We start from the raw sequence: 27,732 nt of genomic DNA on the forward strand, positions 1-27,732 counted from the left end.
CCAGGACCAGAGCCTGCGCTCTGGCACACAAAGGGCCCATAATTATCCGAATATAAGCGCAGACGTCTGTGGGACTGTTGAGCGTCTGGCCAGGAGCAGGCTCACACACAACACCGGCAGGGCCCATCCCACTGGGGCCCATTGTCTCAATAAAGAGTCAACTCTGCTTTCTTTAAAACCATTTACTTACAAACTTTAATTCAGCAAAGGTCTGTGTGAGAGGATTGGGGATTCCCCCCCCCCAAGTGGATGTAAACCCTGCCCACCCCTCCAAGAGAGGAGAGGGAAGCTGGTGGCCTAGCCAGCAAAGGACAGGGCCCAGGGTAACTTCAGGCCAACAGGTCCTGCTGTGGGCAGGGGCAGAGTTTATCTGCATGGAGTTGTTGGGGAGTCCAGCAATGGGCCAAGGGGAGGCCAGTTCCAGGTGACCTGGCCTGGGGATGGAGTGGTGGTACTCATCTTCAACACAGGAGAAGTCAGCAGAGACTCAGTGAGATGCACAGTGCCCAACTCCCACAGATAAGGAGCAGGGAAACTAGTTTCAGCTGGCAGAGAAAGCCTATCTCTGCACCTAGGCCTGGGCAGAGGGATGGAGTTGGTTTGCCAAGACCAAGGCTTTGACCTACAGTCCCCAAGGTGGGGACCTCGGGTAGAGGGACCCAATCCCACAGGCCAGAGCTGTTTGGTCCTGAGTCAAGCTTCCAGAGCTTGGCATCTGAGAGGTTCTGGCCAGTGGGGCCTGGGGCCCAGATTTAAGGCATCAGAAGGCAAAGGGATTGTGGCAGGGAGCAGGGAACCCAGAGCTGGATGGAGCACAGGCCAGACTGGGCAGGCAGGGGCAGGAGATAGTCATGCCTGCAACAGACATGGGAGAAAGAGAAAAGGGATGAGCCATTTCAAACTGAAGAATGTGGAATGGAGGCCAGATATGTTGAACCTTGCAGGTATAAGAGCTGGGGGTCATCCTAGATTGTTTAAAAAAATTAGAAAAGGAAATAAAAGTCAATTGTCAAAGTTAAAAAAGGGGTGTAGTATCTGATCCTCACGGGAGGTCAGGGAAACCTCCAAGGCACTCGAAAGGCCAAGATACAGGAGCGATGAGGCAGGAGAGGACGCAGGCAGACACAGGGGAGGGCAGAAAGGGGGGGGCCCCAGCCTGCCCTTTCTCTTAAGGCTGCAGGGTTTCCATGCCAGGAGCAGGCCAGAGATGTAGAGTGGCCCCCAGACTCTCCCACATTCCTTGGGCTCCAGCTGGTTTGTCAGCAAAGTCTTTCAGAGATTTTTCTATTACTGAAAGGAAAAACAAACAAAAACATAAAACACCAGAAAATCCCAAAGCGATTTGGTGCAGGCCCTGGAGCATCTCTGGCACTAGCCCCTTAGAAAATCCTCTTGCGCTTCAGGTACGAGTCTGCGTAGTGGCCACCAAGGCCTTGGGAGTGCTGTCCCACGTAGCTGCCTTCTGGACTGGGCTCTGGTGAGGGCAGCAGGTGGGCAAAGCTGCGTTTATGACCACCCAGTGGCGTCTGGAAACAGAGGGGAGGAAGTAGCAGGTCAGGGGCTACCAGGGGGGTGGGGGGGCTGTCACCATTCCCCAGCCCTGTGTGTCCCCACTCCTTGCCCATACCTTCAGGAGGTGGCTGTGGCCATTGGGCCCAGGGCCAAGACCCAGAAGCCCTTCCCCAGAGCCCAGAGGGGAACCAATCGCCTGGTAGAAATAAAAGATGGGAATGGGAGAGGAAACATCCATCCCCCAGAGCAAAGGCCAGGGCTTCAGGTTCAAATCCTGCCTCTCCTGCTTACTAGCCATGAGATTGTGGGTCAATTACCCTCTGAGCCTGTTTTTCATGTGTCAACTGGGCCTAACACCACCCACCTCATGGGCTGCTGGGAAAGTGAGCAGAGGCCCAGGTGCGGGAAGGATGGCCTGTTTCAGCTGGCCCTGAGCAAAACTAACCCCTGCCATCACCCTAGCCTTGTTGGAGGCACTGTTTGTAACAGGGGTCCCCTGCATCCTGGCTGTTCCTGGGAACCTGTGCTTGGCTGGGGGAGGCTCCTCACCTTGTTAAGGTGGCTCTGTTTGAGGCCAGCCTGTAGGCCACTGGTGAAGTAGGAAGTGGGCGAGCCCGAATAAAAGTGAGAGAGGGGTCCCCCACTGCCCCCACCACTCCGTTCGCTGAAGCCACTGGGTGGGGGAGACATCTGCAAAGAGGAGGCTGGCTGAGTGAGGCAGACTATTGCAGTATCCACCCGCTTTTATAACCCATCCTAAATGATTCTGGGCTGTTTGGATGAAGATGCAAAACAGAGGTACCTGCCCCCCACTCCTACCCCTAGCGAACCCTGGGACCACCACCATGTGCATGTGCACAGGCCAGCCTGCTCCATGTGGAGTAGATACACCATCCCAGCTGAGGCCTCAAGTCAAGGCCCATTCACCAAGCCTACTGACTGCCAGATATATGACTAAGGCCATTGTGAACCGCTAAGCACCAGCTAAGCTGCAAGGTGACTGCAGAGAACCACCCACCCAGTGCCCTACAGAATGGTGTGAAATAATAAAATGTTTGCTGTTCTAAGCCAGAAAATGGTAGGACCACTTGTTATACAGCAAAAGTTAACTGATATAACTGAGGAGGTGGGAATAACAAAGCAGCTCTTACTTTGTGTCGGCTGGGTCTATGAGGCCCAAGGGCTGGCTCCCGTGGATGGGGGAAGAGCCGCCTAGGTCCCATGTCCTAAATGAAAGCGGGAGAAAGTGTCAGTTGGGGTCTGCACTGACCTCACTCCTAGCTGAATTCCTTAGCACAGATTTCATTTCGGAAGTCTGCCCCTTCCAGTAGAGGGCAAATTCTAGTGCATGGGGCAAACCTGACCTGTAGCATGGGGCAATGAGACACAATATGCTGTCCCAAAGATGGCTCCACCTCAAGCCCAGAGATGACTGTTACGAAGTCATGTGGCCCCGATGTTTGGAGTTTTCAAGGTAAGCTGAGCATTAGAGTTCTGTGAACACTTGCAGTGTTTATATGTTGGTATCAGTGTTTCAGTTATTTTTTAATATTCTGTGTGAGCCAAACGTAACACAGGTTGTCTGCAAGTGGCCAGTCTGTAATGTCTGACCTCGAAGACATTGGAATCATAGAAGAAACAGTTCTCCAGGGGGGAGCGACAGGAATCTTAGAGGGGAGGCGAGAAAGAAAGGTAGAGAAACAGACAGGAGGCTAAGCCCTGTCCCCAAGGAGAAGAAGAAATGCAGCCTAAGGTTTCTTGGGAGAGAAAAAGAGACAAGAAGCAAGGTCTGATGTGCAGAGACAAACAGACAGAAGATCAAAGGGCAGGGACTATGTCCAGCATGTTCTTCACTGTCTCCCTAGTGCCTGGCCTGGCACAGTCGGTACTAGAGAATTATCAGTTTGAAGACAACTTGCTCCTATGGTACAAAGGGCCACAAGAGCTGGCCCTCGGGAGGACTGACCACAGGCAGGCGGATACTCACCGAGGGGTAGTCGAAGCCATAGCTGTCAGGAAGCCCTGGTTCAGGGGGCAGGCGGGTACTGGTGAGGGGACTAAGCAGGCGGGACTTGAGCTGGAAGGCTTTGCTGCTGCCACCGCCTCCACCACCACCTCTGGGGGCTGAAGGGTTAGGCAGGGGGCCCTCAGCTGGGCGGCGGCTTCTCCCAGTGCCTCCCCAGCTCCGGGCCTCCTTACCCGCCAGGTTGCTGGCCGGGAGCAGGCTATGTAAGTTCAGGTAGGGGTTCAGGGGGATGCGGAAGTCCTTGGGGGGCTCCCCCAGCAGTGAGACCTGTGGCAAGAGGGCTGGATTCGCAAGGGTCCCTGACAGGCGAGACGTCACAGGGCAGGGGTTAGAACAGTTCTGGGCGCAGGGCAAGGCCTTACCCCAGGGGGCGTTGGCAGAGGTCCACTGTCTTTCTGGAGGCCTCTGAGGCCAGTGCCTAGGAGCCCCACAGGGGCAGGGGGTGGAGTGAGTTGGGTTGGAGGACCCAGGCCCATGGTATCTCGGTCACCCCCGGAGGGGCCAAGCAATGGCGGCAGCAGGGGTGGTGGCTTCCCTCGCCGGGGTGGCAGCTCTGGGGGCAGGCCCCCTCCTGCAGAGAAAAGAAAGATGTCAGTGCCCCAGACATACAGGATCCTTCCTTCCTGGGGTCCTACAGCATCTGCTTGGACCAGGGTGAACACCTGAGGGGCAACTATGTGCCAGGCACTAAAGAGAGCCCTCTGAGTGCATCAGCCCCCAGAATGCTCATGGACCTCCCAGGAGGTGGGTGCCCAGCTGACATATAGTGAGACCCAGAAAGGTTAAGTCACTTGCTCAAGACCATATAGCTGGAAAATTACCACACCCAGCAAGGAAAGGGGAAGCAGAACGGGCCCAGAGAGATGAAGAGGGCAGGGTCTGTTACCTGCAGACAGCTCCCCGAGGAGGGGGTTGGCTGGCTGGGCCCCATGCTGGAGGGTGCCCAGGGGAGAGTCTCCCAGGATCCCGGGTTTCTGGGAACAGAGTACAGTCAGCTGGAGGTGGGGGCAGTGGCCTAAGCAGTAGACAGGTGTTGCCCAGGGTCGCGGCAGTCAAAATGCCAACCCAGATACCCAAGGCCAGTCATGTGTTCCCCAGTGTCTGTGACATCCTGGCCATCACCCATCTGGCCATCCAGTGGTAATCAAGGGCCTCTTGCATGCCAGAGCCCACCTGAGATCTTGGGGAGATCCAGGAAACAGAGATCACACACTCAGCAGTCAGGGCCTACCACCCCACCCTGTGAGTCACCATCAGACAAACAGGCACCCACCATCCCACACCCAGCCCCCTTGCTGATTATCACGGAAGCAGTCATTCTTAGCTACACATGGATTCAGTCAGTCTCTTAAGCACACAAAGATCCAAATCCACAGCCTCACATTCTGTCAGTTATCATCAGACGTACTCATGTCACTGACTTGGCCCTAGTGAATCAAACCAGACAAGGCGGTACATGTGCATGTGTGTGCATGTCTCCATATGTATGTTTCTGCTGTGTGCACACATCTCCATGTGTGCACTGAAGTGGTATGGTACATTTGTATGTGAGTCTATTTTTGTAAGTCTGTGTGTGTGTGAGGGAATGGGGGTGAGAGGCCACTCTATTCCCTGGTGCGGCCAGGTCTTTCTTCCCCAGACTGAGCCACTACCTGAGTCCTGAGGACCTGCAACAGGCCAGGCTGTATATTAAGCACCAGGGACACAGCTACATGGCCCACAACCCTGAGGGCAAGGGAACTAAAAGGCAAGCGACTGCCAGTGCACATGCAAGTGAGAAGGGAACCCAGGGCCCACGGCCTTGTTACCTTCTGACCCTGGGTCTGCAGGGCCAGCTGCAGCAGTGCGGTGGACAGGGCTGGCCCATTGAGCAGTGGCATGGCTGGAGGGGCACCCAGGAGACCTGGAGGGGAGACCCAGAAAATGAGTGGTGGTCCCCTGGATGGAAGCCCTCCCTCCACAATTAAAGACAGCCGTTGGGCCTGAAGCCGAGACTGCAAGTGAACAGCGGAAGAAAGAGTGTGGGAAGGGAGAGCCCATCCTAGGAAAGAATGGTTCCTTTCCCCACCACGCTGCCTCACAGCAGGCTATAGTGCTTCCACCTATGACCCGTTGTAGCTGCCCTCCATTCTCATCCCAGCTCTTGCTCATGGGGCTCTTGTCACTGGGAGCTCAGATGGGAGGTGCCCAGTTCTGAGACTGGGGACCCTGTCCACTGTCCACTTGACCTTACCTTGCTTGCCTCCTGAGTTGCCGTGAAGCAGGGGATTGAGCAGCAGCTGGAGAGAGGTGGAGGGCCCCAGGTTGTTGAGCAGCTGCAGGATGTTGGGTTCAGGCAGCAGCCCTTTGCCCCGATTGAGGGCCTAAGGAAAGAAAAGGAGGGTGGGTGAGAGCCCTGCCAGGCCACAGAGGTGGGGCCTCATCCCTCCCTGTTGCCCTCAGAAGCCAGGTGGTGACCGCCAGGAACCCTGACTTCTTGAGGGAGGATGGGCCTGCCTCCCCCACCCCCCAACTCCCTCATGCCCACTCCCTGGGCATGCACTCACCGTGGCCTGGGCTGCGATGAGGGCAGCCAGCATGCTGCGGCCAGGGGGTCCCGGGGCACAGAAGGATACGCGCAGGTGGCTGCCCTCGAGGGCCAGGCCGTCTGCCTGCTGCTGTGCCTCTTCAGCCATCTCTGCCGTCTCGTACTCCAGCACAGCAAAGCCCTTCAGCTGCCCATCCTGGCCATATGCCAACTGGTGGGAATGGAAGGAAGGTGGACATGAGTGCTGGGGGGCAGTGACTGCTCTCACATAGAATGATAGCTGTGACCAGATATGGATGCTGACTCTGACAGAGACTCCCTCCCCAGAGAAAGTAGATTTTTGACCTCAGTACTGTCCTGATCCATATTCTTGCATTAGTTCACAGAATCTTCTCAAAGGCCCTGGGAAGCTGCATCCTACCCACATTTTTTTTGTATTTAAATTTTATTTATTTTATTTTATTTTATTTTTGCAGAGACAGAGAGTGAGTCAGAGAGAGGAATAGACAGGGACAGACAGGAATGGAGAGAGATGAGAAGCATCAATCATTAGATTTTCATTGCGCGTTGCAACACTTTAGTTGTTCATCGATTGCTTTCTCATATGTGCCTTGACCGTGGGCCTCCAGCAGACTGAGTAACCCCTTGCTGGAGCCAGCAACCTTGGGTTCAAGCTGGTGGGCTCTTGCTCAAACCAGATGAGCCCGCGCTCAAGCTGGCGACCTCGGGGTCTTGAACCTGGGTCCTCTGCATCCCAGTCCGACACTCTATCCACTGCGCCACCACCTGATCAGGTTCCTACCCACTTTTCAGAAGGGGTAACTGAGGCTCAGAGAGGTCAGTATGCTCCAGATTACATAGCTGGTGGGAGGGCGAAGCCTGACCCGCCTCATAGGGGTCTCATTGCCAGCATCACTTTGGGACTTTGAGATTCCTGAGCATGGGAAGGCGCAGAGAGAGTGGGGAGCTGAGGTTGCAGGGCTGGGAAAAGGAGGGACTGGGAGAAAAAGGGAATGTAGCTTTGGAGCACCAACAAACCCAGAGCCTGCAGCCAAGGACACTGCAGCCACTGCTCAGAAGGCACATAGCCTGGGAACAAGGCAGATGGCCTCTGAGCTCAAGTTGGAGGCTGGCCTGAAAGGTAACACAGCCAGTGAGCTCACTGGCAGGCCACACCCATCTGGTACTTCAGGCCCACAGTCCTTTCTTTTTTTCTTTTTTTGTATTTTTCTGAAGGTGGAAACGGGGAGAGACAGTCAGACAGACTCCCGCGTGCGCCCGACCGGGATCCACCCGGCACGCCCACCAGGGGCGATGCTCTGCCCACCACGGGGCGATGCTCTGCCCCTCCGGGGTATCGCTCTGCCGCGACCAGAGCCACTCTAGCGCCTGGGGCAGAGGCCACAGAGCCATCCCCAGCGCCCGGGCCATCTTTGCTCCAATGGAGCCTTGGCTGCGGGAGGGGAAGAGAGAGACAGAGAGGGAAAGCGCAGCGGAGGGGTGGAGAAGCAAATGGGCGCTTCTCCTGTGTGCCCTGGCCGGGAATTGAACCCGGGTCCGCCACAAGCCAGGCCGACGCTCTACCGCTGAGCCAACCGGCCAGGGCCCCACAGCCCTTTCTTAAGACTCTGGGGCCAAATGTGTTCTAGGACTGAAAATTTTTATAAAGTAAGAAAAGGAGAATGGCCCTGGCCGGTTGGCTCAGCGGTAGAGCGTTGGCCTGGTGTGCGGGGGACCCGGGTTCAATTCCCGGCCAGGGCACATAGGAGAAGCGCCCATTTGCTTCTCCATCCCCCCCTCCTTCCTCTCTGTCTCTCTCTTCCCCTCCCGCAGCCAAAGCTCCATTGGAGCAAAGATGGCCCTGGTGCTGGGGATGGCTCCTTGGCCTCTGCCCCAGGCGCTAGAGTGGCTCTGGTCGCGTGGCGCGTGGCAGAGCGACGCCCCGGCAGAGCGTCGCCCCTGGTGGGCGTGCCGGGTGGATCCCGGTCGGGCGCATGCGGAAGTCTGTCTGACTGTCTCTCCCCGTTTCCAGCTTCAGAAAAAAAAAAACTTAAAAAAAAAAAAAAAGAAAAGGAGAATGCCACACATATTATATATTACACATCAGTCACCCCAGTGGGATCCAGGGTGCACAGAAAATCAAACACACAAATAGCTCTGCAGGAGGACACAAAGACAAAGGCCCCGAACAGCCCCGCATCAGTTCTCTGCTGCTAGACCTCTTGGTTTTCAGGGTACTGTAGGTGCTAGAACTGTGGGTAAGGGCTGCCCCAGGGCAAGTAGATACTAGGTGAGAGCACTCAGCTGGACTGTTTACTGTATCCAGATGCAGGCACTGTCAGCATGCTCACTCTGCAGATGAGGACACTGAGGCTCAGAGAGGGAGCAGTCCCTTGCCCAGGTCACAGAGCTGGAGCTGGGATCAAACAAGGCAAGACTGACACTTTTTTTTTATTTTTATTCATTTTTTAGAGAGGAGAGAGAGAGACAGAGAGGAAAGAGAGACAGGGGGGAGGAGCTGGAAGCATCAACTCCCATATGTGCCTTGACCAGGCAAGCCCAAGGTTTCGAACTGGCGACCTCAGTGTTTCCAGGTCGACGCTTTATCCACTGCGCCATCACAGGTCAGGCACTCTTTTTTTTTTTTAAAGAGCGTGCAAGAGAGAAAAAGAGTAAGGAACAGGAACAGGCAGAGAGGAGATCAGAAGCATCAACTCACAGTTGCAGCACTTTAGTTGTACTAATTGCTTTCTCATATGTGCCTTGTTTGGGGGGCATGGGCTCCAGCTGAGCCGGTGACACTTCGCTCAAGCCAGCAACCTTTGGACTTTTAAGCCAGCAACCATGGGGTCATATCTATGAGCCCGTGCTCAAGCTAGTGAGCTCGGGGTTTCGAACATGGGTCCTCAGCCTGACCAGGCGGTGGTGCGGTGGATAGAGCATTGGACTGGGATGCGGAAGACCCAGGTTTGAGACCCTGAGCAAAAAGCTCACCAGCTTGGACCCAAGGTCACTGGCTTGAGCAAGGGGTTATTCAGTCTGCTGAAGGCCCGCACATATGAGAAAGCAATCAATGAACAACTAAGGTGTCACAACAAAAAACTGATGATCGATGCTTCTCATCTCTCTCCATTCCTATCTGTCTGTCCCTATCTATCCCTCTCTCTGACTGTCTCTGTAAAAAAAACCAAAACAAAACAAAAAACCCCAACATGGGTCCTCAGCGTCCCAAGCCAATGCTCTATCCACTGTGCCACTGCTTGGTCAGGTAAGACTGACACTCTTAACAAGACTGGCCACCTCAGTGTGGAGATGGCTATCCCAAGTACCAATGCCCTTCCTCTGGGTTCTGAGTAATGTGGCATGGTTTGGGACCAATGCAGTGTTCTCTAATAAGAAATATGTAGAATGGAGTCCATAAAATGGAATATAGTGCAGCTTTAAAAGGAAGGAGAAAGCCCTTGCATCCAAACATGAAATGCTGCTGAAACAAAATGAGTGAAACAACCAAAACACAGGCATGGTAATAACTGGGTCAAAAAAAGATGAATGCAGGAACATCTATACACATTTGTTGAAAATGCCTAGTAAAATCTTACTGGAAGGAGACAACAGACTGGTGTGAGCAGGGGCTGCAGGAAAAAGGGGGGGGGGGGGCTGGGACGGAGACTTTCCCAAAGAATGTGCTAAATTTCCAAAAGCGATTGGACTGCCCATTCAGAAAAACAAATGGAAAATGCTTTTCTCACATCTCGTGAAACCAACTTTATACATATCGATAGCATTTAAATATTTTAAAGCAACTCTGTAATGAAATAAAGCAATTATATGTAAATTATATGTGAATAAATAGCAAAGTACACTAGAATAGGTTGCTATGGGATCTCTTTGGCGGTCTCACCTTGACTCTGTTGAATATAAAGGCTTCCAGCCTGACCTGAAGTGGTGCAGTGGACAGGGTGTCGACCTTGAATGCTGAGGTCATCAGTTCAAAGCCCTGGGCTTGCCTGGCCAGGGCACATGTGGTTGATGCTTCCTGTTCCTCCCCCCCACCCTTTCTCTCTCCCCCTGTCTCTCTAAAGTGAATAAATAAGAAATTAAAAAAGAGGCCCTGGCCGGTTGGCTCAGTGGTAGAGCATCGGCCTGGCGTGCAGAAGTCCTGGGTTCGATTCCCGGCCAGGGCACACAGGAGAAGCGCCCATCTGCTTCTCCACCCCTCCCCCTCTCATTCCTCTCTGTCTCTTTCTTCCCCTCCCGCAGCGAGGCTCCATTAGAGCAAAGATGGCCCGGGCGCTGGGGATGGCTCCTTGGCCTCTGCCCCAGGCGCTAGAGTGGCTCTGGTCGCAACAGAGCGACGCCCCGGAGGGGCAGAGCATCGCCCCCTGGTGGGCGTGCCGGGTGGATCCTGGCGGGGCACAGATGGGAGTCTGTCTGACTGTCTCTCCCCGTTTCCAGCTTCAGAAAAATACAAAAAAAAAAAAAAAAAAAAAAAGAAATTAAAAAAGAAAATAAAGGCCCCCAGGAGGACATCCAACTCCCAGCATGCCATCGGCCACCTTGAGGAACAGGGGCTCCCAGTTAAGAGCATGGGTCCCAGAGTCAGCTGCCTGACCTGGACTCCCAGCCCACCTCCACTGGCTGCCTGGCCAACCTGGGCCGGTGTCTACAAATGCCCATCCCTGGCCCTTGGTTTCATTTGTAAGACGGCTCAGCAACAGTTCAACAGGAGCAGAGAAAGGTCCCATCCATCCTAGGCATAGCAGCTCAGGGAGGCTGTTGGCTGGAGCCAGTACCCGCTCTGAGTGCTCCGGCAGGGAAGGCTCCAGCCATCAGCCCACCTCTGACCAGGCCCTACACAATGACCTGGACACGTCTTCTCACAATCACAGATGGACAGAAACTCAGAAGGGTCAAAGGGCAACTGAGGCCACATGGCTCTTAAAAGGAGAACTGAGGCTCAAACCTCAACCTGCCCGACTTTGGAACCTGGCCTCTGTTCAACTAGGATGCCTAATGTAAGTGAAAGAATAAACAGGCAGCTCTTCACAACCCAATCAAAAAGTATGGCTAGCCCCATTTCCAGATGGGGAAACAGTCTCAGAGAACTTGTAGTTTCAGCTGATCATGGCCTCGCCATTCTCAACCTCCAGCCCCTGAGCTAATTCCTCTATGTCCTGAGCCCTACTCAGGGCCTGACACACAGTAGCTGCTTAGGGAGTAAGGGGAGGAGTTCCTACAAATGTCCTATTCCCCAGGCCCTACCATCCATTCATATAAGAGGAGTGGGCCCCACCCAACACCACAAAGCTGATCTCTAAGCCCAGGACTGTCTGGTCTGAGCCAGGTACCAGACTTCCTCCACACTGCCTGGGGTTCTGAAGTCAGGGTGCAGTACTCTGACCTGATTGGTTTCATTAACCAATGTGTGAATACTGAATCTTTTTGTGTGTGTGTGTGTACTCAGTGAATACTGAATCTTTTTTTGTGTGTGTGTCAGACAGACTCCCGCATGCACCTAACTGGGATCCATCTGGCATGCCCACCAGGGGGTGATGCTCTGCCCATCTGGGGCGTTGCTCCATTGTGGCTGGAGCCATTCTAGTGCCTGAGGAGGAGCCTTGGTTACTGGAGGGGAAGAGATAGAGAGCAAGTAGAGGGGGAAGCGTGGAGAAGCCAACGGGCGCTTTTCCTGTGTGCCCTGGCCAGGAATCGGACCCGTGACTTCCACACGCCGGGCCAACGTTCTACCACTGAGTCAACCAGCCAGGGCCAATATTGAATTCTTTCTCTTTTTTTTGTATTTTTCTGAAGTTGGAAGCTGGGAGGCAGTCAGACTCCCGCATGCACCCAACCGGGATCCACCCGGCATGCCCACCAGGGGCGATGCTCTGCCCCTCTGGGGCGTAGCTCTGTTGCAACCAGAGCCATTCTAGTGCCTGAGGCAGAGGCCACAGAGCCATCCTCAGAGCCCAGGCTAACTTGCTCCAATGGAGCCTTGGCTGCGGGAGGGGAAGAGAGAGACAGAGAGGAATGAGAGGGGGAGGGGTGGAGAAGCAGACGGGCGCTTCTCCTGTGTGCCCTGGCCGGGAATCGAACCTGGGACTCCTGCATGCCAGGCTGACGCTCTACCACTGAGCCAACCAGCCAGGGCTGGATCCTTTCTTAAGAATAAATCTGGTCAGCCCTTACCAGGTGGCTTAGTGGACAAAGCATCATACCCAGCACACTGACGTTGCAGGTTTGATCCCTGTCAGGGCATGTACAAGAAGCAATTAATGAGTACACAACTAAATGGAACAAAGTGGAATTGGAACAGTGAGTTAGTGCTTCTCTTTCTCTCTCTCCCTCTACCCCTCTCAAATCAATGAGAAAAAAAATGAATCTGGTCAAGTCCACTTAAACAGACCAGGCTCATTGGGAACAGCCTTCTCAATGCCGGGCCTGGGACCCATTAGGTGTTTAAGAAACATTTGAGTGCAGGAACAAAAGTGAACAAGGCTCTGCCCAGCTTTTACAAAGGCAGTCTTGCCTGTACTTCACAGGGGGAGAGAGAGGCCAGCAAGGTTAAGCCAGTAACTAGAGGAAGTGCAGAGATTTGAACCTCAGTCATCTGGCTCCTAACTGAGCTGTCACCCACTGCATCATGTGGCCTCTCTAACAAGAACCTCAGTTAAAGTGGCACTGTCAAGATTTTACTGACAAAGGATAGAGGAGACTGGAGAGGCAGGCGACTCCAAAGGGCCCTTCTCAGGGGCTCCAGGACTGGTGTCTGTTCCCCAGGTCCCCACTCCATGCACAAGCTCACCTGGCAGAAAGTCGGTGTGTGGACAGCCGACAGAGCCCGGCGCAGGGCATCCACATCACTGAAGCCAGGAGGCAGGCGGTCAACACAGAGGCAGCGGGAGTGGAGCAGGGCAGGCGTCAACTGCCCTGCATCTGTCCAGTGCACGTAGAGGGTGCGGGAACCCAGCGGCTTGCCCAGCAGGTCTGACTTGGCACGGGCAGCTGAGTCCTTCTTCATGTACTCAGCGAAGCCATAGCCCTTGGAATGGCCGGTGCGCTCACTATAGACCAGGAAGCAACGCTCCAGGCTACCAAAGGGCCGCACCAGCTCCTCGAACTGCTGCTGTGTGAGGCTTGGGGGCAGGTTGGCCACACAGAGCAAGGCATCTGTGGGCTGCAGCTGCACTGACAGCTCCCGCTCCCGCAGGTGGCTCTGGTGGAAGGTGCTGATGGCAGCCTCAGCCTGCTCCCCATTCAGCAGGGTCACAAAGGCTGTAGCAGGAGGGTGAGTGGGTCAGTGAGGAACTTGAGAATTTGCCCCTCAACCCCTTGGCTGCCCACCCTTCTCTCTCTCTAAACAATGTGTGATCTCAGAATATTACCCAACCAGCACACCCTAGGCCCCAGCAGACGGGATACTTGTCAGCCTTGAGCAACTTGCCCAGGTATCTCCTACCTCTAGGAGGTCTGCTCCCTGCCCTCCTCCCTACCCTACTCTTACACTATAGCAGCACTCACCTACTCATGGGCTCCCTGCCCTCTTACCTACTGTGCACCTGTCTAGGTGACACATAGGGAGTAGGTGCATGACTTGGGTGACACATAGGATAGTGGTTAAGCATGCAGCCACTGGAGCCTGGGTTTCAACTCCAGCTCAAGTGGCTGTGGAGGTCTCAGTTTCCCCATTTTTTAATTAGGAATAACTTACTCCTCCTAACCACCATTGTGCCAGCAAGGAAATGGGTACAGAGCAGCATCCCCTCAACCCAAGGGGAGGAGCCTGGACTTGAACCCAGGCAGATGGGCTCCATAGTCCCACTCTGCCCCCCTTCCTCACCACCCTTCTAGACCACCAACAGCTCTTACGTCCGAGCCTCTGCCTCAGCCTTGCTACCACTCCTGGTCTGCTGTCTACCCAATAGCTACAGCTTTTCAAAATGATAATCAGAATGTTTAGCCAACTGACTGGGCGGTGGCGCAGTGAATAGAGTGTCGAACTGGGATGTGGAAGACCCAGGTTCGAGACCCTGAGGTCGCCAGCTTGAGCGTGGGCTCATCTGGTTTGAGCAAAAAGCTCACCAGCTTGAGCCCAAGGTCGCTGGCTCGAGCAAGGGGTTACTTGGTCTGCTGAAGGCCCGTGGTCAAGGAACATATGAGAAGGCAATCAATGAACAATTAAGGTGTTGCAATGCGCAACAAAAAACTAATGATTGATGCTTCTCATCTCTCCGTTCCTGTCTGTCCCTGTCTATCCCTCTCTCTGACTCTCTGTCTCTGTAAAAAAAAAAGAAAAAGAAAAGAAAAAAATTAGGGTGATGTGAGTGACATACACACACACAAAAAGAATGTTTATCTAGGGGCTTCTCACTACAGGGGCCAAAGGAGCCTGTGTGGCCTGGCAACATGGCCTTGATAATCTCCTCTCCCATCTCTTGCTGCTACTGCCTGGATCATGCCAAGCAAAAGGCCTTTGCACTTGGCTTTTCCCTGAGCGTGGAACACTGATCTCCAATTTCTCACCTGGTTAACCCTGATCCACCCTTCAAGCTGAATGAAAACATTCAGCTTACCCTGACCGCTCCTGCTTCAGATCCCAACTCTGGGTTCCCACAGCGTCCTGTTGCTTCTGGTCCCATAACCACTGCACCTTTGCACCTGCAGCTGTGTGAGTCACATCTTCCCCTAAACTAGATAATCTCTGTTTGGGTCACAGCTATGTCATGTACCGGCACATACTGGTGCTCAACGAACATTTATTCAAAGACAATATTAAAAAAAGTCACTTAACTCCTGGATCCTCAATGCCTGGCATGTGCGCACACATACACACCTATGTATATGTGTGTATATATACGTACATATATGTGTGTGTGTATTTATATGTGAGATGTTCAGTAAACAGTTCTGACCTGTTACCCCTGCCAATGTTTACTAAGTATCTACTAGGTGCCAGTCACCCAGAGCATTTTGAGGTATTTTAATGTGTTTGGTCTTATGGTCAACCCAAGCAGGTCAGGCCCAGTTTGCTAATGAGAAAACTGAGGCTCAGGTAGAGTGAATCACTTGCCTATGACCAAAGAATGAGGACACACGAGAACTCAAACCCAGATCCATTTGCCTCCAGCGCCCAACATCTTAACCACTACCCTAACCCATCAGGTAGGTCTCCTGGGTCTCCTGTCTTCACCTGCTTCTCACCCAATTTAGAGACTGCAAGCACAATGACTAGAGGACACCCACCCACCCACCCACCAAGGGTCTCCCACAAGGTGTGGGGTGCAAGTCTGACAAGACCTGTCCCTGTTCTCATGGAGATGACCACTCAGTGCAGAAGGCAGGTGAGTGAGCCAACAGCAACAGCCCAGAGTGATCAGTGTTGTGACAGGGAGAGGGGACTTGGAGCACTGTGAGGAGCTGCCTGACTTCACCTGGATAGAAGAGGGGATAGCTAAGACCAGTGGCAAAGGGAATGCCTGGAAGCTTGCCACCGAGGAGATGGAAAGGCCAGATGGAGCACATCTTTGCAAGATAATGTCAAGAGGAGCCTCAGATTTAAAAAAAACAGGAGCCTTAGACAGGTTTTAAGAAGAAAAACAATCAAGTTAGGATTAGGTTTGATCAGATTTGCAATAAGACTGGTCAGATTTGATCAACCCTGGCTCCCTGGGAGAGGGCAAGTAGGAGTGTAAAGTCATGCAGGCAGAGAGGCCAGAGGGAGGCTGCCATTCTGGCAGAGATGGAGGGGCACCAATTGTTTTGGAGTGCTTAAAGAAGACCATATAGGTCTGGGTGACTGGCTGTTGTGTGTAGGGGGAGATGGTATGGGAAGCAAGGGAGCCCAATGTTCAGGTCTGTGGCTAAGCAGCTTGGAATAGGAATAGGAATATCAAGGATGTGCCATAACGGGCATACAGGCAAGACTGGGGTAACAATCCTGTGTTGGCCTAGGGGACAAGATGATGTTGGGCCCAAAGTTCACGAGAGGAGACACTGGGCTGGAAAGCTTCCAGCTTTTGGGAGCATTGCCCCTTGTCACTAACCCACCCCACGGCCCCACAAACCTGTCCCTTTGTATTTGTCCACAAAACAGTATTTGAGCTCATAGTCGCTGAGCAGGTCGTGCACTTCCTGCGGAAACAGAAGCCAAAGGACAGGGAGTCATCACGGACTGAAGGAAGCAATCCAGTGCTACCTGCACATGGAACAGCTACAAAGGCAGGTCAGTTCTATTCCCCATTTTACAAAGAAGAAAACAAGACTCAGAGAACTACTTGGCCAAAGCCATTGAAGACATAACTGGCAGAGCTGGGATTCAGAGTCTAAATGCAGACCCCATATTCTTAACCAACACAACACACTCTTAGAGAGCCAATTATGTCTGAGTTCAAGTCCTAGCGATGTTGTATGCCCTTAAGGAAGTTGGTTAACCTGTCTGACCCTCAACTGGCAAAACTGACTCTTTCCAGCAACACTAAAAGTTAGGTATTAATAAATCCATTTTGCAGATGAGGAAACTGGGGCTCAGAGAGGTGAAAGTAATGGGGTTGGTCAAGCAGCAGGAATGCCATCCAGGGGTACCTGACTGGGGAGCCTGCAAACTTGAAGCCCAGATTGTGAGGCTTCAGGTACTTCCCAATTCCCTTCTGCTGATACAGCCTCCTTCTTGCAAGTCAGCTGTGGGGGAGACGAGGCTCTAAGCCTTCTTGTGCCAGATACACTGTGCACCCTGCAGGAGACACAACGTGTTCCTAGCTTGTGTTCCTAGATGGGAGATGGTAGGTGCTAGGAGGAGGGCCACTTCTAGAAACAAACCAGACCAGGCTTAATGGTGCTTGCCCCAGGTCTGCCTCAAGTCATGCTCCTCCCCAAACTCTGGGGGCCTCATCATCCATGTGCCCACTTACAGGAAGAGTGAGCCAGTGGCAGATGTGATGATGGGCCAGAGAGCAGGAATTCTCACCAACAGGAAGAAAGAACCCATTTCACCACTGCAGGGCAGGGCATACCAGATGTAACCTCCTTGGGTCCAAAGGTCACTGGGAAGACCTGCCCTGTGGGCCCCAAGAAAAGAGCACCCCTGGCCAGATCAGCCAAGGGAACTCCACAGAACACCGGCCCCTCCTTTCTTTCAGGTCTACAGGCTGGGGGCTGAAGACCACTTTTTCCAAATTAGTCCTGGGACTTTTGGAGAAGAAAGACCCCAGGAGTTGCTTCAACTTCTGATCTACTCTAAGAGAAGTTAATAAACCATGCTAAGGGTACTTCTAGCCAATCCTGAAACTGCTGGCTATGAAGTTCCGCCACCCCATGGCAGAGGGGAATGAGGAAAATCACAGAGCAGGGAACTAGCGTTCCTATTTCCACAGACCCAGTCTAGCTGCCCATTCACAATCCCTCAACTTGGTCAAAGCTGCTCGCCCACTTCAATCACTTGGTCTCTCTTTCAAGCCTGTGGTCGCCCCTAGCAACGTCCTCCCTCTGTCCAGAGTTGGTTTCTTCCTCCATCACCGCTCCCCCACAACCCGTTCTTGGTCTCTCCCAAACCCTCGTGGATTTTGCGCTTGGACTCTACAGCCGACGCCCCCTCCCCCCAGGCACACCAGCGATAGTGTTGCCTGGTTCCCCCCGCGCACGCGCACGGTGGTATTTCCCGCCACGCTCCCACACCGCCCCCCCCATACCTGGTTGGTCACGTCCCCCGGGAGGCCTCGGATCAGTATCTTACGGCGGTTACGGAACTGGCGTTCGGTGTGTTCCAGGCGTTTCCTGATCTCCTCTGGATCTAGCGGTGGTAGTTCTTCTTCGGGCGTCCGCCGCTCCGTGGCATCGTCGGCTTCAACCTCGGTCCCAGCCTCTGGGCTCAGCGGGGGCCGGTGAGTAACGGACACGTCGGCCGCCATCTTGGGAAACCCGGCGCCTTCTGGGACCAGCGAGCCGAGGCGGAGCGGCATAGAGCGGCAATGAGGCCGGGCCCCCTTATTGGCCGGATGGAGCCCCTCCTCCTTCTCGAACCCCTCAGCTCATTGGCGAAGGCTCAGCCGCCTCCCGGAGTTCATGCCCTGTCTCCGCACCACAGGCCCCACCCCTTTCCGCAGCAGAGATGTCACTCAATGGACGCGCTGCGCAGTGGGAGATCCCCTCCGCGTAGGTGAAATCAAGCCACAGACTCCGGCTTTTGAGAGCTTTATTTTGCGGAACCCGGGGATACAGCCAAGCTCCTGTCGTCTTTGGCCCATTACTCCTGTGGCCCGAGGCTCAGGATGGCTGCTCCTCCAGCGCCTCGTCAGGCTGTCTAGATGTGAGGGGCAACCATGTGCTCCCCTGATTGACATAGTAGATGTCACTACGCTTCTGCAGCCCAAAGACGTACCATAAAGCTGCGATGACAACAAGGGTCAGGATCAACACCCCTATGACGATGGTGATAGTGAGGTGGTTCCGATCTGTGCAGAGAAGCGAGGAGTAAATACTCGTACTATTGCCCCTCCTAGGTTTGCCCATCCAGACCCGCGGACCCGCCTCAGCTCACCCTGAAAGTTTATCGCCACGGTGACAGTGTAGGTGCCCTGTGAGCTGGCCGCCTGGCAGTAGTAGGTGCCGCTATAGTTTAAGCTTACGCGGAATGGGATCCCAACGGGCACCTGAGACCTGGAGCCTTCGTGCAAACACTGTACCTGGGAATCTGGGTTGCCCCGGGCTTGGCACTGCAGGACTTGGGTCGTTTTACCTTTCCACATCAGGTGCTGAGGACATTTGGCTGGGTCAATCTTGGGACCATCTGTGGGACCGCCAAGTGATCAGACACACTCGAGGTACAATGGGGCGAGAAAGAATTCAAGTCTTTCCAAACCAGGAGAACGAGAGATTAAAGGTCAGGTTGATCTACTCACACAGGACACGCAGTTGGATGCTCCTGTCCCTGTGCAAGATCACCCCATCCACCTCGAGGCTGGCATTGCAGAAGAAGCTGCATCTGTTGTCCCTCTCGGTGGCGTTTAGCTGAAGCAGGGCGAGCTGCCCCAGGGCCGCAGCTGGAACACCATCCAGCATGACCTGCACTTGGGCTCCAGCAGCGCAAGACACATTCACTGTGGTGCCCTCAGGGTCAGTGGGCTCACTCAAGTTCATGATGGGCCCCCAGAAGCCTAAAGCAGTGTGACATTACCTGGGAGTTTGCTAACCACTCCCTCACATTGGGCAATCCTAGCCCTCCACGCACATCTATCCCCTCGGGGTATCCAGGCTTTGCCTTTAACTTCTCTATGGCCCACCCTGACTTGGGACACTCATGCCATATACTTAGTTCTTAGTGCCCCCCCCCCATTCCACTGCAACTCCTCCCGCTATGGCAGCTCAGTGCCCACTTTTCCAGCTTGGCTTCCCATGTGCCTTGCCCTTTGGGCTAATAAAGCCTCACTCCCTTGCCTCACCTCCCTAGCTGTTTTGGCCTGGCCCCTCTTACTATACATGGTCAAATTCTCCTGAGTCTCCCAGTTCTCGCCCCCCAGGGTCACACTGCAGACAATCTTCTGGGTGCCCTCCAGCTCCGTGTTAGCTGCGACTGTGGCTGTGGCCGTGAGCATGTCACCATGGCTCGTGACTTGGGAATTCAGCATCTGGTCCCCCAGTGCCAGTTGGACCTGTGCCTCTGATGCTGGAAACAGCCCTTCAAGGGTACAATTCACAGGCCAAGATGTTCCCACCTCCAAAAACCAGGGGACAATGAGATCCAGGGGTGTCACAGACAGGACTGAAGAGAAGAGTAGAAATGAGCCAGAGGTCTCACAGTGGTGGAAACCCCTTTCCCTGTGACACACTCATACCACCCCTACCCCAAGCAGGGTCCTTCTTTCGTAGGATACCTTGCAATCTGGATCACCCCTTCCTAGGACACATCTATTTACTTTTTTTTTTTTTTTAACTTTCGTATATATGTGAGAAGTATGATTATTATTCTTTTATTTATTTTTTTTTAATTTATTTATTTTTACATAGGCAGAGATAGACAGGGACAGACAGACAGGAACGGAGAGAGATGAGAAGCATCAATCATCAGTTTCTCGTTGCGCGTTGCGACTTCTTAGTTGTTCATTGATTGCTTTCTCACATGTGCCTTGACCGCGGGCCTTCAGCAGACCGAGTAACCCCCTGCTGGAGCCAGCGACCTTGGGTCCAAGCTGGTGAGCTCTTTGCTCAAGCCATATGAGCCCGCGCTCAAGCTGGCCACCTCGGGGTCTCGAACCTGGGTCCTTCCGCATCCCAGTCCGACGCTCTATCCACTGCGCCATCACCTGGTCAGGCACATCTATTTACTTTTGAGAAGTTCCTGGGCTGCCCCTGGCCGGTTGGCTCAGCGGTAGAGCGTCGGCCTGGCGTGCGGGGGACCTGGGTTCGATTCCCGGCCAGGGCACATAGGAAAAACGCCCATTTGCTTCTCCACACCCCCCCCCCTCCTTCCTCTCGGTCTCTCTCTTCCCCTCCCGCAGCCAAGGCTCCATTGGAGCAAAGATGGCCCTGGTGCTGGGGATGGCTCCTTGGCCTCTGCCCCAGGCGCTAGAGTGGCTCTGGTTGCGGCAGAGCGACACCCCGGAGGGGCAGAGCATCGCCCCCTGGTGGGCAGAGCTTCGCCCCTGGTGGGCGTGCCGGGTGGATCCCGGTCGGGCGCATGCGGGAGTCTGTCTGTCTCTCCCCGTTTCCAGCTTCAGAAAAAAAAATACAAAAAAAAAAAAAAAAAAAGTTCCTGGGCTGCCTATCTCCTGTCTGAGGCCACCCTGCCCCATGGCCAAAAGTAGGCCTTCCCAAAAGCCTTTGAAGTCCAGGCCACCTGCTTCTCAGGAGCCTCACAGGGCACTGCTGCTTTGGCTGAACTCATCATCCACAATCTGCAGTCCCTTCCCTCACCGAAGGTTTGGAGCTGCCTGGGGGCTGAGCTGTTCTGGAACAGCCCTAGCCCTTGGGGCCTCAGGTCCAGTTCAGTGCGACAAAAGAAATTGGCACCATGATCGTTTCTGCCTGTTAGCACAGTGGTAGTGACTTCTGCAGGCTCCCCAACGGCCAGCTGTTGATTCAGCACCTCTCCTCAGAGAGCAGCAACACAAAGAGGTGGGTTCAGGGTGCTCCGCCTGCCACTCAGCAGCACAAGGTGAGGTTTTTTCCCACAGGCTGCCAGGCAGACACAGGTGCCAGCTCCCCATACTCCGGAAACCCTGGAGGAGGAGTAGAGGGTGGAGGGAACAGAACTTATCAGGCAGCCCTGCAATGCCCTCCCCAGAGTGTGGAGAGGAGCCAGTGGTGGCCCAGTGTAGAACCGTGAACTTTGTATTGATAAATCTAGAGGGCTTAGAAATGTGCCAGTGGAAGTCTTTACTATTGTTATTACCATCATGATTATTATTTTCTGTTTCATTAGACACCTTACCAGGCATGGATGGATGCATGGATGGATGGATGGATGGATAGATGGAAGGAAGCAAGCAAGCAAGCAAGGAAACTAATGTTTATGACCATTTATGATGTTAACAGTAACTACAAGTTCCTGTTTAGAGCTTTCCTTAGACTTTCCAGATGTCATCTAGGCAACCATCCTCATTCACATAGCAACTGAGTAAAATTTTCTCTACTGTCTCTTTTACAGGTAGAGAAACTGAGGCCCAGAGAAGTGATCTGCCCAGAGATGCACAGCTAGGAAGAGGCAGAACCTGGGTTGGAATTTGGGTCTCCCAGACTTTAGATCCGTGTTTCCACCTGCTTCTTTTTTTTTTTTAAGATTTTATTTATTCATTATAGAGAGGGGAGAGAGAGAGAGAGAGAGAGAGAGAGAGAGAGAGAGAAGGGGGGAGGAGCAGGAAGCATCAACTCCTATATGTGCCTTGACCAGGCAAGCCCAGGGTTTTGAACCGGCAACCTCAGTGTTTCCAGGTTGATGCTTTACCCACTGCGCCACCACAGGTCAGGCCTCCACCTGCTTCTTTTTATTGATTGATTTTAGCAAGAGAGGAAGGGAGAGAGAGAGAGAGAGAGACAGGAACATCAATCTGTTCCTGTATGTGCCCTGACTGGGGATCAAACCAGCAACCTCTGTACTTCAGGACAATGCTCTAACCAACCAAGCCATCCGGCCAGGGTTCCACCTGCTTCTTTGATGTCACATTGAAGGACTCCCTGGCCCTCCTCCCAGCTGCTGGCCTGGACTATGGCCTTGGCCTCTCCAACAGCTTGGTCCAGCCCTTCCCAACCAGTCCCAGGTATTCAAAACTCTCACAGTCTACCTGCCTGAGGCAGCCTCTCAAGGTGCTCTGGCACAGTCAGAGGACATGACACCTCTAGGCTGGGTCCTCCCAGACACAGTACAGTACCCTTTGCAGGCTGACATACCAGAACCCTTAAGTTCCTTAGGAAGCATCTTGTCACCTTCAACTAATGGAGCCTGGCTCTCAAACTGTCAGAGAGACCAATGGACTGGCTGTTATGAAAAATATTTAACATCTTACTATTTACAATTTTAGAATATTTAACAAGAAGGCCTCCCTCTTAACGTCAGGCATCACAGATAGCAAATGCTGGTAATACTTGGGCTCTCGGGGGTAGGGTGGTAGAGGCCAGACAAGGAACATTTTCAATTTCTGCAGTGTAAATACTCCCACTATGGCTGATATCAACCTCCCCAATGGGAGACACAGTTGGGGAGAGATGAGCACAGTCATATGTCATGAGCCAGGACCAATAGGCTCCCACACAGCACTGGACAGGCACCTCACACACACGGATAAGGACACACAGATTCATACAGGCAGATACACACATGCAGATATACATCTTACACAGAAATATAGATACAAACATATATGTCTGACCTGTGGTGGTGCAGTGGATAAGCGTCAACCTGGAATGCTGAGGTTGCTGGTTCAAAACCCTGGGCTTACCTGGTCAAGACACATATGGGAACTGATGCTTCCTGCTCCTCCCCCCACCCTTTCTCTTGTTCTCCTCTCTAAAATGAATAAATAAAATTTTTTAAAAAAATATGTAGCCTGACCAGGTGGTAGTGCAGTGGATAGAGCGTTGGACTGGGATGCAGAGGACCCAGGTTCGAGACCCCAAGGTCACCAGCTTGAGCGCGGGCTCATCTGGTTTGAGCAAAAGCTCACCAGCTTAAGCCCAGGGTCACTGGCTCAAGCAAGGGGTTGCTCAGTCTGCTTAAGGCCTACAATCAAGGCACATATGAGAGAGCAATCAATGAACAACTAAGGTATTGCAATGCGCAACAAAAAACTGATGATTGATGCTTCTCATCTCTCCATTCCTGTCTGTCTATCCCTGTCTATCCCTCTCTCTGACTCTCTCTCTCTGTCTCTCTCTCTCTCTCTGTCTCTAAAAAAATTTTTTAAAAAATGTAGAGCCTGACCTGTGGTGACGCAGTGGATAAAGTGTCTACCTGGAAATACTGAGGTTGCTGGTTCGAAACCCTGGGTTTGCCTGGTCAAGGCACATATGGGAGTTGATGCTTCCAGCTCCTCCCCCCTTCTCTCTGTCTCTCTCTCTCCTCTCTAAAAAAAAAAAAAAAAAAAAATGTAGATACACAGACACAATCAGACATGCTCACACAGATAACACAGGCAGTCACACATGGTGATGCATGGATAGCCCATGGATATACAGACATAAATACAGACCGAGGCACACATGCAGATATACATGCATACTTGCACAGACACAGATATAATGACATGCTAATGCTCATGGACACACACAGGTACACAAACACATAGACACTAGTGCTCACATGAGCATACACATGGCTACATGTGTATACTAATCTATGAAGGTTTCACCTGGCCTGTGGTGGCACAGTGGATAAAGTGTTGACCTGGAATGCTGAGGTCACCAGTTCAAAACCCTGGGCTTGCCTGGTCAAGGCACATATGGGAGTTGATGTTCCTACTCCTCCCCCATTCTTTCTCCTTTTTCTCTTTCTCTCTCTCTGCCTTTCTCTCTCCTCTCTAAAAAATGAATAAATTTTAAAAAAAACTTAAAAGAAATGATATGATCGCCTGACCTGTGGTGGCGCAGTGGATAACGCATCGACCTGGAAATGCTGAGGTCGCCGGTTCAAAACCCTGGGCTTGCCTGGTCAAGGCACATATGGGAGTTGATGCTTCCAGCTCCTCCCGCCTTCTCTCTCTCTCTCTCCCTCTCTCTCTCCTCTTTAAAAATGAATAAAGAAAAAAAGGAAAAAAAAGATAAAAAAAAAAAAAAGAAATGATATGATCTACGAAGGTTTCACAAAATAGTAGGCACCATGAGTGATATTCTCTGCTATTTTACAGTCTATTAATGTTTCTTTTTAAGATTTTATTTTTTTGGGGGGGAGAGGGAGAGAGAAGGAGGGGAGGAGCAGGAAGCATCAACTCCCATATGTGCCTTGACCAGGCAAGCCTGGGGTTTCAAACCGGTGACTTCAATGTTCCAGGTTGACGCTTTATCCACTGCGCCACCACAGGTCAGGCTATTCTATGCTTTTAAATGCAGAAAAACTCTTGGAATCCTTCACAGGAAATCAGTACTAGGGGGATGCACAATCTGGAGAGGAAGATGTCACCTGTTAAGAACAGGGACTTGGGAGACAGACTGCCATCCTCACTGCTTATGGGCTGTGAACCTGGTAATTAACTTTACCCCACTGAGCTTCAGTTTCCTTAGCTGTGATAGGAGGCTCATAAATGCACACCCTACCCACACCCTGGGACTTTTGTAAGGATTGAATGAGTGCTAAAGTGGGTATCTATACTTAAAACAGTGGTCACTGCCAGCAGCACTAGGTAAATGGAGATTTAACATTTATACTTTTAAAATACTTTTTGATTTTGGAACCCTGCCATAAAAATATAAGCAATAAGTAAGAGATATGAATTATCTTTTTTTTTTCTTTTACAGAGACAGAGAGAGAGTCAGAGAGAGGGATAGACAGGGACAGGCAGACAGGAATGAAGAGAGATGAGAGGCATCAATCATTAGTTTTTCATTGCGCATTGCAACACCTTAGTTGTTCATTGATTGCTTTCTCATATGTGCCTTGACCGCGGGCCTTCAGCAGACCGAGTAGCCCCTTGTTGGAGCCAGCGACCTTGGGTCCAAGCTGGTGGGCTTTTGTTCAAACCAGATGAGCCCGCGCTCAAGCTGGTGACCTCGGGGTCTCGAACCTGGGTCCTCTGCATCCCAGTGCGACGCTCTTTCCACTGAGCCACCGCCTGGTTAGGCTCTTTTTTTTTTTTTTTCAGGCGAGAAGAGGGGATATAGCCGTGACCAGGATCCACCCAGCAACTGATGCTCAGGTACAAAACTATTTTTAGCACCTGAGGGTGACATGCTCCAATGGAGCTATCCTCAGTGCCTGGGGTCACACTTGAACCATTCCAGCCATTGGCTGCAGGAGGGGAAGAGGGAGAGAAGGGGGAGAGGATGCAGGGGAGAAGCATATGGTTGCTTCTCGTGTATGCCCTGAGCGGGAGTTGAACCTGGGATGTCCATATGCTAGGCCAATGCTCTATCCACTGAGCCACTGGCCAGGGCCTGAATTATAATTTTTAAATGCTTCCTGGGATTCAAATAAATTGATTTTACATTGCTGCCCTGGCATAGGGTTGAGAGGCATCTCTGTCTCTGTCTGTCTCTCGCTTTCTGTCTGTCTCTCACTCACACATATCCAAGTCCAAACTCTGGGTGAGAGGCCTGGTCCATTCCTGCAAACTCAGGGCCCATTCCCCCACACCATTGGCCATTTATCCCCACCACTGCCTAAGGCCAGTCCCACATCCAGGTGCATCCACTCACTGTATGCTGTGATTTTAGAGGATCCTGTCATCTGTGAGCCATTGCAAAAGCAGAGCAGTGGAACTCACTGTCACCAGTCACATTGCTGAGCTGGAAGGCTGCCCAGCCTGGGCCATTGCCCACTGGTTCCTTTAATAACGGTGTCTCCAAGGTGATGAGTTTAGGGTGGGGCAATCTGTACTGCATTTTACCAAGAGGGACCCTCCAGCAGACACCACTGGGTCCTGGGGCTCCACCCGAAGCAGGAACTCCTGCCCCTGGGTACCTGTGGGAACAGAGGGAAGCTTTGCTGCTTGATCCAGTGCCCCCGACCCCAGCACTTGAGGCCCTGTCATCCAACATCTCCTCAACCTGAGCTATAATGGCCTCTGCCTTCATGGTGCTTCCAGTCCAGTGGAGAAGCTAAATGATGGATCAGGGACAGGGAGAGCTCAGAGGTCAGGGAAGGCCCATAGGAGCCTATAGGAAAAATTGAATCAGGGAAGCTTCCTGGAGGAGACAACAGCAGCCAGTTTTTTTGGGTTTTTTTTTTTTTTTTTTTCATTTTTCTGAAGCTGGAAACAGGGAAAGACAGACAGACTCCCGCATGCGCCCGACCGGGATCCACCCGGCACGCCCACCATGGGGCGACGCTCTGCCCACCAGGGGGCGATGCTCTGCCCATCCTGGGCATCGCCATGTTGCGACCAGAGCCACTCTAGCGCCTGGGGCGGAGGCCACAGAGCCATCCCCAGCGCCTGGGCCATCTTTGCTTCAATGGAGCCTTGGCTGTGGGAGGGGAAGAGAGAGACAGAGAGGAAAGCGCGGCGGAGGGGTGGAGAAGCAAATGGGCACTTCTCCTGTGTGCCCTGGCCGGGAATCGAACCCGGGTCCTCCACACGCTAGGCCGACGCTCTACTGCTGAGCCAACCGGCCAGGGCCAGCAGCCCGTTTTGACCAGTAAGTAGGACTTAGCCATGTGAAAGAGAAGAGTGATCCTGGCAGAGGTCAAAGGTACAGAAGGAGCAGAGAGAGTTGGGGGGGAGACAAATCACATGCAGAGACTGGACCTTGGGGAGCCCTGAAGGCTAAGTTCCCACAGCTTTCTAGGACACTGGTGAGCCCTTGTCAGATCTGAGTTTAAGGAAGTCTTTGCAGAGAACCACAGCAGCAGGATGTGGGGAGTTTTGTTTTCTGTTCCCCCATCTTCTACCAGCCCTTAACTCCAGCCGTCACCATGTTGACTCGCCTCACCTGGAGTTAGAAGACAGCAGGCCAGAAGCAGGGAGATGAACGGACTCCAGCGGGCCCCAGGCAGTGGCGCCAAGGGCACCACAGTGGCCAGCCTGTGGAGGAAGGTGCCTTAATGTGGCACTGGGCAGGGCAGAGTGGAGCAGGCGGGGCCAGCCAGGTGATGCAAGCAAAGCCACAGCGGAAGTCTAGGGGCTGCACCTTGCCCAGGCCTGGGGAAGGACGGGGAGATGTTCTGTAACCCCGGAGGTCCAGAGTAGGGAACCCAGGTAGGGTTCAGCAAGATGTAGGGCATTGGTGAATCTCCAGTAGGGTGAACCTCAGTTACAGTTCTGGCCCCCAAATGAATTCACAGGAAATGCTGACACAACCATCTTCCTTTTTTCTCAGTACTGGGAGGTCTGAGTGGTCAGTAGGAGGAGACACCTCCTCTTGCTAAACTTGGGTGAGGGTGTAATTTATGACTTTTCCTCCTTTTTAAAAATTTTTTATTTAGAAAATTAAATTTAATGGGGTGACATTGATCAATAAGTACATAAGTTTTAGATAAACATTTCTATAGCATTTGAGTTATGTGCCCATCATTCATAGTCAAATCATTTTC

General features: G+C 52.8%; 2 protein-coding genes across 4 annotated transcripts; both read right to left on the reverse strand.

Moving 5' to 3' along the window:
- Window positions 1–167: 167 nt before the first annotated feature.
- On the reverse strand, window positions 168–18,012 carry RAVER1 (ribonucleoprotein, PTB binding 1). 3 transcript variants are annotated; one of them, XM_066272996.1, is made up of 14 exons: window positions 17,750–18,012; window positions 16,130–16,196; window positions 12,871–13,340; window positions 6,085–6,276; window positions 5,772–5,901; window positions 5,347–5,441; window positions 4,425–4,512; window positions 3,901–4,109; window positions 3,712–3,805; window positions 3,500–3,636; window positions 2,664–2,738; window positions 2,062–2,202; window positions 1,628–1,708; window positions 168–1,526 (listed from the first exon to the last, which is right to left on the reverse strand). In XM_066272996.1, the coding sequence occupies exons 1-14, from the start codon at window positions 17,966–17,968 to the stop codon at window positions 1,380–1,382; spliced, it is 2,145 nt and encodes a 714-aa protein (XP_066129093.1). In that variant the 5' UTR covers window positions 17,969–18,012; the 3' UTR covers window positions 168–1,379. The 3 variants fall into 3 exon arrangements, with proteins under 3 accessions (XP_066129093.1, XP_066129086.1, XP_066129102.1); XM_066272989.1 differs by having other exon boundaries at window positions 3,500–3,805; XM_066273005.1 differs by lacking the exon at window positions 1,628–1,708 and having other exon boundaries at window positions 3,500–3,805.
- A 33-nt stretch (window positions 18,013–18,045) lies between these two features.
- ICAM3 (intercellular adhesion molecule 3) lies at window positions 18,046–27,246 on the reverse strand. The gene is made up of 6 exons (XM_066273032.1): window positions 27,132–27,246; window positions 25,899–26,163; window positions 20,970–21,274; window positions 18,959–19,818; window positions 18,598–18,846; window positions 18,046–18,511 (listed from the first exon to the last, which is right to left on the reverse strand). The coding sequence occupies exons 4-6, from the start codon at window positions 19,194–19,196 to the stop codon at window positions 18,324–18,326; spliced, it is 675 nt and encodes a 224-aa protein (XP_066129129.1). The 5' UTR covers window positions 19,197–19,818; window positions 20,970–21,274; window positions 25,899–26,163; window positions 27,132–27,246; the 3' UTR covers window positions 18,046–18,323.
- Between the last annotated feature and the right edge of the window lie 486 nt (window positions 27,247–27,732).

The sequence above is a fragment of the Saccopteryx bilineata genome, chromosome 1, assembly GCF_036850765.1.
Source record: "Saccopteryx bilineata isolate mSacBil1 chromosome 1, mSacBil1_pri_phased_curated, whole genome shotgun sequence".
NCBI lineage: Eukaryota > Metazoa > Chordata > Mammalia > Chiroptera > Emballonuridae > Saccopteryx > Saccopteryx bilineata.